Here is a 13,340-nt window from a genome sequence, read left to right on the forward strand (position 1 = left end):
CAAATTCCCCGGTCAGACTGTGCCGCTGACCTGGCTTGCAGATGAGCGTACACGCTGGATGGGACTACTGCTTGGCCTGTGCTCCTAGGAACGCCGTCTTCCAAGACCCAAGCGCTGGTTGTTGGAAGCCCCTCCCCACTTCGTCTCAGGCTCCTAGAGGTTGAGCCCCACAGCGTTCCCCGAAGTCCTTGTGGAGTGAAACCAGAGTATGGGCTCCAACTAAGTACAACATTAGGTAGGCGGGGGGCTGGATATCACCCATGGGCTCTCCCCACCGGAGGAACCGGAGGCTTAGGGGAGAAGTCTCCACATAGTGCTGAGCCAGCGTGGGGGAGGGGCAACGTGGTCAGCATGTAGCTGTTCCTCTTCCCCTTCCAGGGCAGTCCATCTTGGTCTCTCTTGTGCTGTGGGGTGCCTTGGCCTCACTCCTGAGCTCTAGGATCCTTTCATTGGTGTCCTATCCAGGAACAGTTGTTAGTTGCCTTGTGAAGGGGAGTATACTCAAGAACTACCTATGTTACCATCTTGGTGATGTTACTCCCCTCCCCTCTCTTACCTTGTTCCCATTTCAGCAAAATTTTTAATACGTTACCCTATTAGCAGATTTCAAAATATTGATGTAGACTGTAAAAGTAATCCCTTTACATTATAGAATGTACTGATAATTAAAAACCACACAGTCGTAAATGTTTGTTATCTCCGTCCAAACTTTCTCTGCTGAGTTTCTTCAGATCAAACATTTATAACCCAGTAAAGTCCCATTTGTTACCAAAAGACAGGAGAATGATTCTGCTTCAAGTGTGCGTTTTAGCAAAACAAACTTTACAGAACTTTCAGCAGTCAGTTGTTACTGTTAAATCATATTAACCAGGTACACAGTGTCTAAAGTGATCAGTGGCAAACCTTTTTCTATTTGTTAAATAGGACCACCAGATTCTCTAGTTTTTAACTGGTATTTTTCCTTATCAAAATATTACACTACTAACTTTGTTACACTTCAGGAGTCGTGGTGGTGGTAACGCAGTCTCCGGAGTAGTAATAAAAGGTTGTTGTTTTAAAATGTTACGTTTTATAACATTTACAGTTTAAAATGTTATATTTAATGTGATCTGAATTCTTATTTACGAACCAAAGAGTAAATGTTATTTCTATTTTATTAGGTATTAGACCCGTTAGAGAAAGTGAGTTATAAGTTTCAGCAATTTTTAAATGATGAGATTGCAGGAAAAGGCAACAAGATTATTATAACAATTCAAAATATATTATCTAAAGAAAAGTTAAAGTGATCGTGAAACCTGAAAAGCTCAAGCAATTACAGACCTCGTCAGTTACAGAGACATCTGCTAACCACAAGGGGTATGTTTCTGCCGGGTGCTCCGTTACTAGAAATACCAATAACAGAGGGAGGAAGGCAATGTCAAGGGATTTCGAAAACAAAATACATATCTGGAAATGAAATAAGGGTGAGGGCTGAGAACAGCAGGTGGGGGAGAAGGGGTCGGCACTCTGAGCAGATGCATGCTGTGAAAGGAAGATCTGTGCCAATAACTCAGGTGATAGAAGAGGTCAGCGCTATGTAGTAAACAAAACTTTCAGAATCCAGAACTAAAAATGGGGAATAACTTTTCCTTATATATGGTTGGTAAAAGAAATGGTTACTTCCTGTTCTTCAGCATCTAAAGAAAGTAAAAGCTGGATTTTTTTTTTCCCTTTCCATTGCTACGTTTTATAATTCTCAAAGACATGTACCATTTCTTGAATGATTTTTTTATTTTGAATTGCACTGCTCCCTTCTTTTTGGAAAGTGTCTCTTGTGTGTCCTTTATTTTGGAACTCCACAGAGAAACTTCAGGCAGTGAGAAACACAGCTTCGTCAGAATCACGGTCCTTGCCACTGTCTTCGCTTGGTGCACACTCCCCACCACTTGGGGACCGACAGCTCAAGTCCTCCACCCCGGACTCTTGATCGCTGTTGGCCGACAGATCCGGATCTGAGCTTTTCAAATTGTCTTGGGTTAGAATGAGAGCAGAATCTTCATCACCTTGTGAAGGACTCCTGGATGGAAAGGATTTCATGTTTCCACTGTAATCCTGGGGAGTGTTGGCTGTGCTGTTGTCTGAGGTAGAAAACCCTGAGTGTTTGCTGGGTTCACTTTGCTTAGCCTTCACTTTAGTGTGATTTAACTGGACTTTCTGAATTTTTTCCAGCCTCTAAAAAAAAAAAAAAAAAAAAAAGGTTTTTTAGGGAAAAATCATAAATAATTTAGTATTTATTACTTTCCACCTGGGCATAATCTTAAGAACACGGGATTTAAATGGACTTGGGTTCAAAGCTAGACTTTATGACCTCGGACAAAATAGATTATGTGAGACTTGGTTTCTTCATCTCGAATTAAATGAAGGTAAATACCAGCTTTACTATAGGTTTTCTATAAAATGCAAAAAAAGAAAAAAATAATATAGGTAAAGCACCTGGCAATCAGTAGTCATCTTTTCTAGACCTGTAATGTTTTACATGATGATTTTCATCCTATAAACTCAAAGTGCATTTTTAAAACATCAGGAATGAGGTGTTTATTATCTAATTTTTTTAATTAAGAAACATCACTTAACCATAAAACACCTCCTTCTAAAGTATACAGTTCGGTGGTTTTAGTATGTTCGCAAGGTTATACAACAACTCACTACTACCTAATTCCAAAATATTTTCATCATCCTCGAAGAAAACCCCATAACCATTAGCAGTCACTCCCCATTCAGCCTCCCACAGCTCTGGCTGCCACTAAGCTACTTTCTATCTCTATGGATTTGCCTCATCTGGACATTTCATATAAATGGAATCATACAACACATATAACGTGTGTCTGGCTTCTTTCCCTTAGTTCATGTTTTCGGGGTTCATCCCCACTGTAGCACGTATCAGTACTTCGTTCCTTCTTATGGCTGAATGATACTCCATTGCATGAATATCCACATTTTATCTCTTCATCGGCTGATGGACATTTGGGTTGTTCAAAATACATTTTACCAGATTTCATCCTTTGGTGTCAACAAGGAGGGGTGTTATAAGATCAAGTATTACATATTCATTTAAAAGCATTCATCTTAAGTTGTTATGTGCAAAGAGCACTGTAGTGGGCAGTATGAGTAATTGAGATAGATACAGATCCAGCCATAAAGAACTTGGGTTATGGAGGCAGAGTTCAGGTGATGTAAGAATTTGGAAGAGATAAAAATTATTTAAGAGGGCAGGTGGGATAGCTAGAGGGAAGAGATCCAAGTAAGCTTCAGGAATGGAGCGTTTTAATAGGACTCTGAAAGAATTAAACTCAGGTGCTGGTGATGGTTAGAGCATTTATGGCAGGAGGGACAGTGAGAAGAAAACCACCAAAGTAGGAAGATGTCATTGTGTACAAGAAGCAGAGAGCAGTTGAATTTGAGCAAGGGGAATAGTAGAGAATAAAGCTGAAAGGGTTGATTAGGCCAAATTGTGGGAAAATCTTAAATGCCAGGCTAAAGGGTTTTGACTTTGTTATAAGGGAAAAGAGCCAAAGGCTTTTAATTAAGGTGTTCTCAGATTTTCTAAGTAGTTTTTTTCCTTCATTTTTAGTATTTTAACAAAAAGAATATTGGAACAGACCAGGAGAACAGTTAGCCTTTCCTAAAGCTTGGGTATCTTTAGGAAGAGTAAATAAAACTGGCTGAGTAAAGACATGTGTGGACTTGAAAACGGCAAAACTCATAGAAGTTTTACCAGTGCTCCAGAATTCTAAAAACCTAAGCTGTGCATCATTTCACTTCTCTGTGTGCTACTTAATTCAAGGTCTCTCTCGCCCTGGTGGCAAGTCACAGTCAATCACTGTGGCACTCTAAAGATTCTCCATCAGAATCTCTAGGCTTAAGAGCCCTGGCATTAGGGTTTTTGTGAGGTGGTGGTTTTGATACACGGAGTCAAAAACTGTTCTCCAATCGTGTAAAATTAACGTAGAGCTCTCCACATAGGTCTCAAGAGGATTTGTTGAACCCTTGCAGGTTTATAATAGAGTAAGATTTATGCTTGCCTTCAAAATTTCTCAAAACCAGTAGTTTAACTTGCTGAATGTGTTTTATCCATCTGGCTCCTGTATGTACTTGAGTGTACAACCCTAGACCTAAGATCTTCTACTTAGATCTTGAAAGGCGATGTTTCCTAGGAATGTTATGGGAGCATCAGAGGAGTCTGCCTCACCAGCTACCTCCAAATGACTATCTTATTGGTGGGGTCCCTGAACCATCATACATGTCCCCCAGGCCACCCTTTTAGGGGCGACCTCCAGATGACTACCCATCAGGTAAAGGAAGTAGACTCTGTTGGAACTCATCTTGTGATATTTCGCCGACTTCCATTTAGAAATGTATCAAACTAAAGGTAAAAACCTGGAAGTTCTTTTCACGTCATAGTACTGTTTTATGCACTATGATGGGAAATCTTAGTTTATTGACATTTTCCCGGCCTTCATCCTAATACTTTTATCTGTAGTATGTAAGATCTCAAGGGGGCACAGAAGCCTTTTCATCCTATTTAAACCTTTAGTCTCAATTTAGAATTCAGGTCCAGACAACAGCAATCGGTTGCCGATTCTTGAGCAAGTGAAAGACACGATGATGCCTTGGAGAGTTAACAAGGTGAGTGAAGCAGAGTGAAGCAAAGAAGCCATGCGGTTTTAGGGAACCACTAAATAAACCAGTGGTATCACTGGAAGCAAAGTTATAAAATTAGCAAAAATATGTACATTATAACTGTCCTGTCCAATTATTGGGAAATTATAAAAGCCAAAAACTAGGCTGTTGGTAACTCGGCCTCGGCTGTTATCATGTATAGGCTAATATAATAATATTATTGAAAGTAATAATAAATTTACAAAAAAAACCAAATTTTTACAAGCACATAAAACAAAAGTGCAAAGTCAGATTTTGTTCTTTTCACTTTGAATCCCACCTTTTTCACGTACTCTCCAGGAAGATTCCTTTTGGTTCTCTCAAATAACAGTAACAAGATAAAATGTGACCGATGGTGGGGATAGGCAACTAGTTCAGCAAACCCTGTAAGTGAGCCCCCAGCCAGACGCCTGAAACGTGCTGAGTGCCGAGGTCTGGGCTTCGGCTACCCCGGGCGCTCACCCGGTGGCCGTCTGCTTCAGGTTATCCACTCGGCTAAAATGTAAAATGGCTACGTTGCCTCATTTCACGAACCCCGAGTCACGAAAGGCCTTCACGGAACAGTGTTTGTCAGGAAATAAGCACAGAAAGTAGGTGAACAGGAAGTGTGTCTTACTTCTTCTAGGGCCTCTCGTTCTTCCTCCAGCTGCTGGGTTTCCTCCTTTACCGCCATGAGGTAATCGGTAACAGACTGTCGGGGCTGCAGCCCCTTTTCGAAGCGGTTGTACATCCCACTCCAGAACCTGGAAGAGACAGCAGAGCTTTACGATGCCACCATCTCCCAGTCTGTAAATCACGCTCTCGAGTCTCCTTAAGGTATCTTTCTTTCATGCCAGAGGCCCAGAGTCCTAATAATAACAAATCAAGTTACATAAGGTAATGATTTCGTGCTGGTACTTTCTTTCGCTGGGGAAGGTAAATTCATCATGAGTCTGCTTGTACCTGTGGTCCTGAATAAGAAGGCCCAGATCTTTCTTAAATAGACAGAAGTAGCACACGTTATATTCTTCTTATTTAAGAAAATGGCTCTTAGTTTTCGCATAAGCTTGGAAAATTAGTGCTTATACTCTCATTTAGAATCTCTCAGCTGCAAAGGGAACCTTCTAAATTTGAAGGTTTGGGCTTGTTTTTATCACAACCACCAAAAATTGATATTTCCGTTTGCATCAAATCTTTTTTTTGTTTGTTTTAATCCTACACAACAAAGCATACTGGAATGCAGATGAGAAGAGACAGTATCATCACAAGGATGTCTGCAGATCCACATTTTACTTAGAAAAGCACTTTGAGGGCAGGGACTTAGTGCCATTCATGGTTTTCTCCATGAAACCTAGCACTGCCTAGAACAGTGCTTGACCCCCAATGACATACTTGACTGGCTATTACTAACGAATTAGGAGCATTATGTGTCTCAGCAGCTCTCAAGGCTGCTATTTTACACAAACCGTGGAGACTTTTTTTTTCTTTTTAGTGTGGCAGAATTAACATTTTTTCAGAATTCTGGCAAAATAATTAAGATAATTCAGAACAAACACAAATTGAGGGAGGAAAAACACTGTAGAGGAAGAAAAGCCACTAAGTATGTTGGGGGTGAGCAGGGAGAAGGAATGTGGTTTCTCAGATGATTCCGTGTATTTGTCTTTTTTGCTGACCTCTGAGACATCCTCCCGCATCATAAAACTTCCATATGGAGAAGAAGCCAAAGGCTAAAATGTAAAACATGCAGCTCGAATAGAGTATATACGATGCCACCCTCTCCCCATCCTAATATAGACAGTCTTAAAATAACTGACTTCCACAAGGAAATACTTCGAGTAGGAGGAAATTCAGCAGAGAAAGAAGGTAAGTCATGGTCACCACCTAAACTTGTGATTCCACATCTGACTTACAAGGCACTTGGTTTATTCCATCCATCCTTCCTTTCCTCTGTCCCTTCTTGCTTCCTTTCTTCTTCCCTCCCTGCTTTTTGCTTTTAAGTAATACTGGAACTTATACTTTGCAAGCATCATTATTATAAAACACCAACTTCTAAAGACAGTTCCATATTTAGAGGGAAAGAAGAGGGAGAGGAGACACTGGCAAGAATATTAGATCAGATACTTAACAAGCATCCTTCTTTGGTGTGTTTTATGTCCAAAAAAAAAGCCTTGAAGCTCAGTGTTTCATATGCTTTGGCCTCCAAATATTAAACAGTGGCAGAATCTAAGTTCATAACCATACCTAGTAAGGTCCTAGAGGGTTACATACTTGTACAGGAAGTTGCACGGCGTTGTGGGGAGACGAAGGGTTCCCCTGGTCTGGCTGTGATCGTCTCTAAATAGAGGATTCATGTAGTCGGCCCGATTCTTCCACAGGTGAGCCCATAAAGAGTATGTTCTTTCTTGAATTCTGTTATAAAGAAAATAAGCCTGAAAATTATCTGTCTTGGTTTATAGAAATCGTAGATGTGTACTTGTCAAAGCTGGAAAGGGACCACTAATTGTTACGTGCATATCCAGTGTCCCTGTCCTGTAGCAGGGAAATTGACAATCTGAGTGTGTGTCTTCATGAGTCAGCAGGAGAGCACCGTAACAGTCTCAACTTCTCTGCTACCTGTACTGGCCTGGACAAGATGTTTAATTCCTCTGAGTGTAAAATAAAACTGCTATGTAATTGGGGGGAGGGGATTCTTCTGCAAATAGTCATTGACGTTGTATTATTTGCCAGGTACTATTTAAATGCTTCACCTGTTTTCTCTCATTCGGTCCTCACTGAACTCCTATGAGATCTGTCCATTGTACAGATGAGGAAACTGAGGTTAAGAGAGATTAGGCAGTTTCTCAAAGTCCCATAGCTAGTGAGTGGAATAGCCAGGATTCACACCCAAGCAGACACCATCAAATTGGCTGGTCCATCGCAGCAAACCACAAACTCGTCTACGAAAACAGGTGAGCTTGAAGGATGCCCTCTGCTACGTTGAAATCATTACCATTTAATCAGGAATCACACTTGAAGCTCCCGAGAGAAAAACCACCCAGTATTCACGAGAAAAAGTGAATGTCATATGGTCTGTTCAGACAGCATAAAACCAGTGGAGTCGATTTTACTTGATCATTTCCAAAATTAAATCAGATTATTACTATGTACACTACAGTTAACATCATTTTATCTTATGAAAATTTCAAAACTCTTCTGTCACTGCAGTTCATAAAGCACTCTGCTGTTAAGCTTTTGACTTTGTAATTTATTTTAAAGGCTACATTTCATTGACTTCCTTCTCGATAAAAGCAGTACAGTTTTAATCTTAATGATAAGAATGACTTGGGTTTCAAATCTGCTTCTTTCCCAGTTAGATTTGCACCTCTTCTTATGAGAGTATGTCCACTGCAGATGTCTGTTTCCTTTTAAGCTCAAAAATCACTTCCTCTGACTCCAGGAAGTTTCCTTTCAGTATTCGTGTCAGGTCTACGGCCCTGTCCGTGGCTGTCACTGGGGTGTGTAAGCTCGTACCTCACTTTGTCGGGTGCTGATACCAAACCAGGTATGAAGTGGTGTCAGAAGGAAAGTAATCTGAATCTGTCAGTACAGATATGTAGCTACAACAGTCTTCGGAATTTTAAAAGGCCGTCTGAAATTCTCAGTCACAAAATCCTTAGATAAAAATTAAACAGCAAAGCACTCACTTGAGTTCTTGTCGCTCCTTCTGGCTGTTACACAGGAAGTTTCCAAACTGGCAGGAATAAATGTGATGTTGAATGTGAATCAGAAATCTCTCATTGAACTCAAAGGCACAGGGAAATTGTTCCATTAACTGCCAGACACATTCGATGAACTGATCGATAACTGGAGAGATTTCTTTTGGATCACCATCTAGATTGCCATATCTATAAAACGAAGTTGGGTTTGTGGAATGAGAAGGCTATAAATGCAAAAACAATCACAAAATAAACCTCAGTTTCTAAATAAACCTTACAGACCTGGAGCACAGAAATGGAAAAAAACAAATTCCACTTTCAGGAGAAACTTTGTATTGAAGGTCTTGGGTAGAGAAGGAACATAATGCAAGAGATCAAATTCAAGGGAACTTTCCACGGCAGAAGAGCATTCTTTCATTCAAGATTTAAAAGTACATCAGGACTTCTGAAGTAAATCTTGGACTTCATTTTAATCAGTGACTTGTGGGAGTGTGGGAAGAAATGTCTAAGCAACTTTACAGAGTTTTTCACTTTTGCACTGTTTTGTTGGGAAAGGAAGAGGAAGAAAGACAACTTGAAAAAACTGTGGCTTCCCAAGTATCTCAGGGTATTTCTAGAGCAATGTCAAAACCTATCACAAAGTTATCTCCGTGCGGCCAGATTCCCATCTGCCTTCAGATCTCCCATCTTGGTTTTCCAAGAATACATCACAATCTCCTCCCTCACATTTATATTGACCTTTAAATGAAGACTGCCTAGTCCTTTACACTATTATGTGAATCTTACAATTCAAAAGGATGATTTGGGTGCCATCAAATACAAAATAATATAGAACCTCATCTTCTCAGCAATGGATAACCAACTTTAGGAATAGAAATGAGCAAAGATAATCAGTTTAGGAGTTTTTCCAAGAGTGAAAACATTAGAAATTATCTGGAAACTTCTCAAAAGTTTTAATTCCGCTCAACTTGGTAGCTTTATAAAGGGTTGCCTAGGGGCACCTGGGTGGCTTCTGTTGAGTGTTCTGCTTAGGCTCAAGTCATGATCTCACAGTTCTCAAGCTTGAGCCCTCCCTGGGGCTCTGTGCTGACAGCTCAGAGCCTGGAGCCTGCTTCGGATTCTGTGTCTCCCTATCTCTCTCTGCCCCTCTCCTGCTTGGGTTCTCCCTCTCTCAAGAATAAATAAGCATTAAAAAGGCGTAGGGGTAAGGAGCGCTAAATATTCTTTCCTGATAGTCTTCAGCCATCTCCACCTTCTTTCTGTCCATATCCTCTGTCTGAAAAATGCTAGCTGCCTAGAAGATAGAGCCCCAAAACTGAAAATAACAATGTGATCTTAAAAAGGTTACTTAATGGGTACCTGGCTGACTCTGTAGAGCATGTGATCTTAATCAGGGTCATGAGTTCAAGCCCCATATTGGGCTTGGTGCCTACTTAAAAAAAATGTCAAATGTTTGGGGGCTTTAATATTCTCTTTTGTAAAACAGATTCATTGTGCTTTCCTGGAAAAATAATTACAAAAAAAAAAAGAGTTCCAGAAAAGCACAGAATGAATGATTACTGTTAAATGCAAAAATGAGAACATTAAATATGGGCAGTTCCATGAAGTTAGAATTTACTTTAGGAAAACACATTGAAACAAAAGTGTATGTCAAATACCTAACTCACTATTACCATGTTGCCTAAAATTTAACTCTTAGCACCATAAGACTAGATTACACCAGCTACAACATTCACCGTTCAGAGATTAAACACCAGAACACGTCCGGCATCATCAACACTGACCAAAAGGACGCTGGTGGCTCTAGAAACAACAGCTTCTGTTTACTGAAAGGTTAGTTATATAGCGAGGCAAGGAGCTAGACGAGTTACATACACTTTTTAAAAAGCCTTGCTATAACCCTATGGAACAGGGAGTGAATCCCCATTTTGTAGATGGGAGACCCCACACTAAGGACCACGCCACACAGCTCATAAATGCCACAGCCTGGGTTTGGGGCTGGATCTGTCTCGCTCCAAAACTGGGCTATGTTCCCTCTCCTCAGACATCTGGGACATACTTCAGCTGTGACACAAATACCCAGGACAAGCCCAAGTTCGTTCCCAGTGTGAAAGGTCAAAGAGAGACTGTTCCACAGACATTTCCCATCTTCCAGCTCAGAAAGTGTGTGCACTTCGAAAATGGAATAGTTTAATAAATCAAACGTATGTGGTAGGAGGAAGGGAGAGCTCATCCTTTCTAGGCCAATGAATAAAGAAGTATTTCTGTCTTTTCTGGAACAATTTAACATTAGTTTAGTTCTGCCCAACAAATAAATACTGAGAGTGCTCAGAACTTCATTTATCTGTGATACGATATATACAACAAAATTTTAGCTTTTTGAATAAAATCCACAAACTTTAAAAATAAGGCTATTTTCCCCCTCACTCAATTGAAAACTCCAGAAATAGATCTTTCTATCCTAAACATCAAAACAGATTTTTAAGGTTTTGATTTTTTTTTTTTACCTGTGATTAAATTTATGACCAAAGGAAATCCAGTCCTTTTCAATTAATACCTACACAAAAAAGAATATAAGTATCACGGAGAGAAGCAAACAAGGAAAAATAAGAGACCCCAACCAACAATGCTGAAGGATTCAAAGGTTCTTGGAGTAGTGACTATCCTCAGGTAACCTGCAAATGAATAAGCACTCCTTATCCACCAATGTAGAGACGCATATGCACAGCAGAAGGGCAAAGGTGAAGGTCATCCACAGGAAAAATAAATGGGAATGGACATTTGAAAAGGGGGTAACAGCACCAGTGGGTGCTTCCTACAAACCACTGTTCATATTACTTCACGTATAATCTCTTTTCATTGTGGGACAAGTAGAATCACCCATTTTTCAGAAGGGAGAACTGAAAGAAGTTAAATACTCCTAAGATCAGGCTAGTAGGAAGTGGTTGATGCTAACTCATAACCTCGCCCTTTCTACACCAAAGCCTGTCTCTTGACCATTATGTCTTCAGTTATATCAAATACCAACGTCCTTACAAGAAACCGTTGGGAATATTTTCCTGTGATCTTTATTACACATCGGAAAAACTGTAAAATGATGGGAGTCTGGGATATGGTAGAGGAGTTCAGCCCTGCTTTGGATTTGAGGTAACATGAGTGTATAACCTCCAGTTGTCTGAATTAAAAAAAAAAAATTAATAATAGAGAGCAATCCTGTCACTATCACCAATGCTCTAAAATGGCCAGAGATGTCCCTTGAAAACAATATGGAGTGGCTGAAGTTTGCCCTCGACGCCGCATAAATTTAATGGGGCAGAATCAAAAGGAGTCAGTGGCGGAGGGTGGCGTGAAATAGCGTGTGACCCCGAAACCCTCGGCTGTCCAAATGGAAATGAAGGAATCCTAACCTCGGTCCAGGGGAGGGGTCTGAAGCAGGAGTATCACTGAAGTCTCAATGCTATCACAGGTCACTGGAAGTTCTCAGACACTTTCAAAAACAGAAGAGAGAGACAGCCCATCACAAAAACCTGCCTCTGCCTCTTCCCTCCTGCCCCCCGAGTGCCGGGGGACAGTACTCGATGAAGGGAATCTAGCAGTAGAAGCAACACGTTCGGCTCCTGTCGGCATCTCGCCCCAGCATGGATTCAGGATCCACTGGAGCACTTTCTATTAAATGGCTCAAGGGGCAAGAGCCAGGCAATCTGCCAGTCACTAGGAAGCCCCTGCCGTCATTTGAAGACAAGGGTTCCACCTCGGCCAGAGCGTCACCACTCCAGGCAACTACACCAACATTCTGCACTTGGACGTGACAGGCCACGCTGTGACACACACCTAAATGGTGAAAATCTAGGAAAGGGTGGACTTCATACTTTCAACAAAGAACACAAAAACACTGAAATTCTCAATACTCCAGAATTGTGAAGGACTATCTAAAACATAAAAGCAGTCAGTGAAAACGGTTTTTCCTCTCAAGGACCTTTTGCGTGCACGATACAGAAAATGTTTGCTCCGAGTATTTTTTTCTGAAAAGCATTTCCTGTTATTACATGTTCACGTGTTCCCTCAAACTTGAAATAGTTATGAGCAAAGAGGATGTAAAACTCACTACTTTGCAAACTACTGAATATCTTGTGTACTCGCCCCCAAATTCACATTTAATAGTGCCAAATCGAATGGGTCCCAACATCCCAGAAATTCAGTTGCCTTCTTTACTCCGAGACCATTTTCCACATTTTGCCTCTTAATCTTGCTGACGGACTGAGAGAAAAAGAACAAGAGGGAAACAAATTTGCCGCAAGTTGTCCACTCTGTTCAAGGCCCTGCGTGGGACGCGAGGCGGGTTACACTCACCATGAAGCCCTTCAGAGTCCGGTAATGCGGATCGAGCAGGAGGCTGGCCACCGAGCACACCTGGGCGGTCCTGTCCCAGCCATCAGAACAGTGAACCAGCACACTCACCCCTTCCTCTGAGACTGCCTGAAACACATGGGATGGGCAAAGAGTCAGGAAGAATGGGGACAAAAAGGAAAAATGTCCCATCAGAACTAGGTTTGCTTTTATACCTACAGAAAGAAAAAGAAAAAAAAAAAAAAAAACCCACATAACCGAAAACGGCTCATTAATTCAGTGCTCATGCCCCATCCAGTTCGGGGAGCGTAAGGGCTGGCTTGGTGCTGGTGACCAAAACTTTTCCTTCCCATCACACGCCCAGAAGCCACCCTCCCTCCCCTCTGGGTTCCTTAAGACTTTTCCCGTACTCGAATTCTTCAGCTGTTACCAGCCTCAGTCCTTTTCCCAAAAGGGAAAGACCGAGACTGTCCTCTCTTTTGCACATCCTAAGAGGGCAAACTGTGGCCTGCAAAGCCAGCTCCCCACTCGGCGAGGCACAGCTTAGCGTGGCGGCCACAGCAGATGGGGAGGAAGCAGGCAGGATCCCTGTTCTGAAGTCAGAGTACCAGTCCACTGGCT

General features: G+C 41.3%; 1 protein-coding gene across 1 annotated transcript in view; it reads right to left on the reverse strand.

Annotated features, from left to right (window-relative positions):
* Positions 1-1,764: 1,764 nt before the first annotated feature.
* Positions 1,765-13,340, reverse strand: part of MTMR7 (myotubularin related protein 7) — a 55,034-nt gene continuing 43,458 nt past the window's right edge. The window contains exons 6-11 of the mRNA XM_049631712.1: positions 12,723-12,848; positions 10,880-10,929; positions 8,361-8,561; positions 6,946-7,086; positions 5,315-5,441; positions 1,765-2,211 (exon numbers count right to left, since the gene is read on the reverse strand). Coding sequence (XP_049487669.1) covers positions 1,849-2,211; positions 5,315-5,441; positions 6,946-7,086; positions 8,361-8,561; positions 10,880-10,929; positions 12,723-12,848 — 1,008 coding nt within the window. The 3' untranslated portion in view covers positions 1,765-1,848. The remainder of the gene's footprint in view (positions 2,212-5,314; positions 5,442-6,945; positions 7,087-8,360; positions 8,562-10,879; positions 10,930-12,722; positions 12,849-13,340) is intronic.

The sequence above is a fragment of the Panthera uncia genome, chromosome B1 (assembly GCF_023721935.1).
Source record: "Panthera uncia isolate 11264 chromosome B1, Puncia_PCG_1.0, whole genome shotgun sequence".
Taxonomy (NCBI): Eukaryota; Metazoa; Chordata; class Mammalia; order Carnivora; family Felidae; genus Panthera; species Panthera uncia.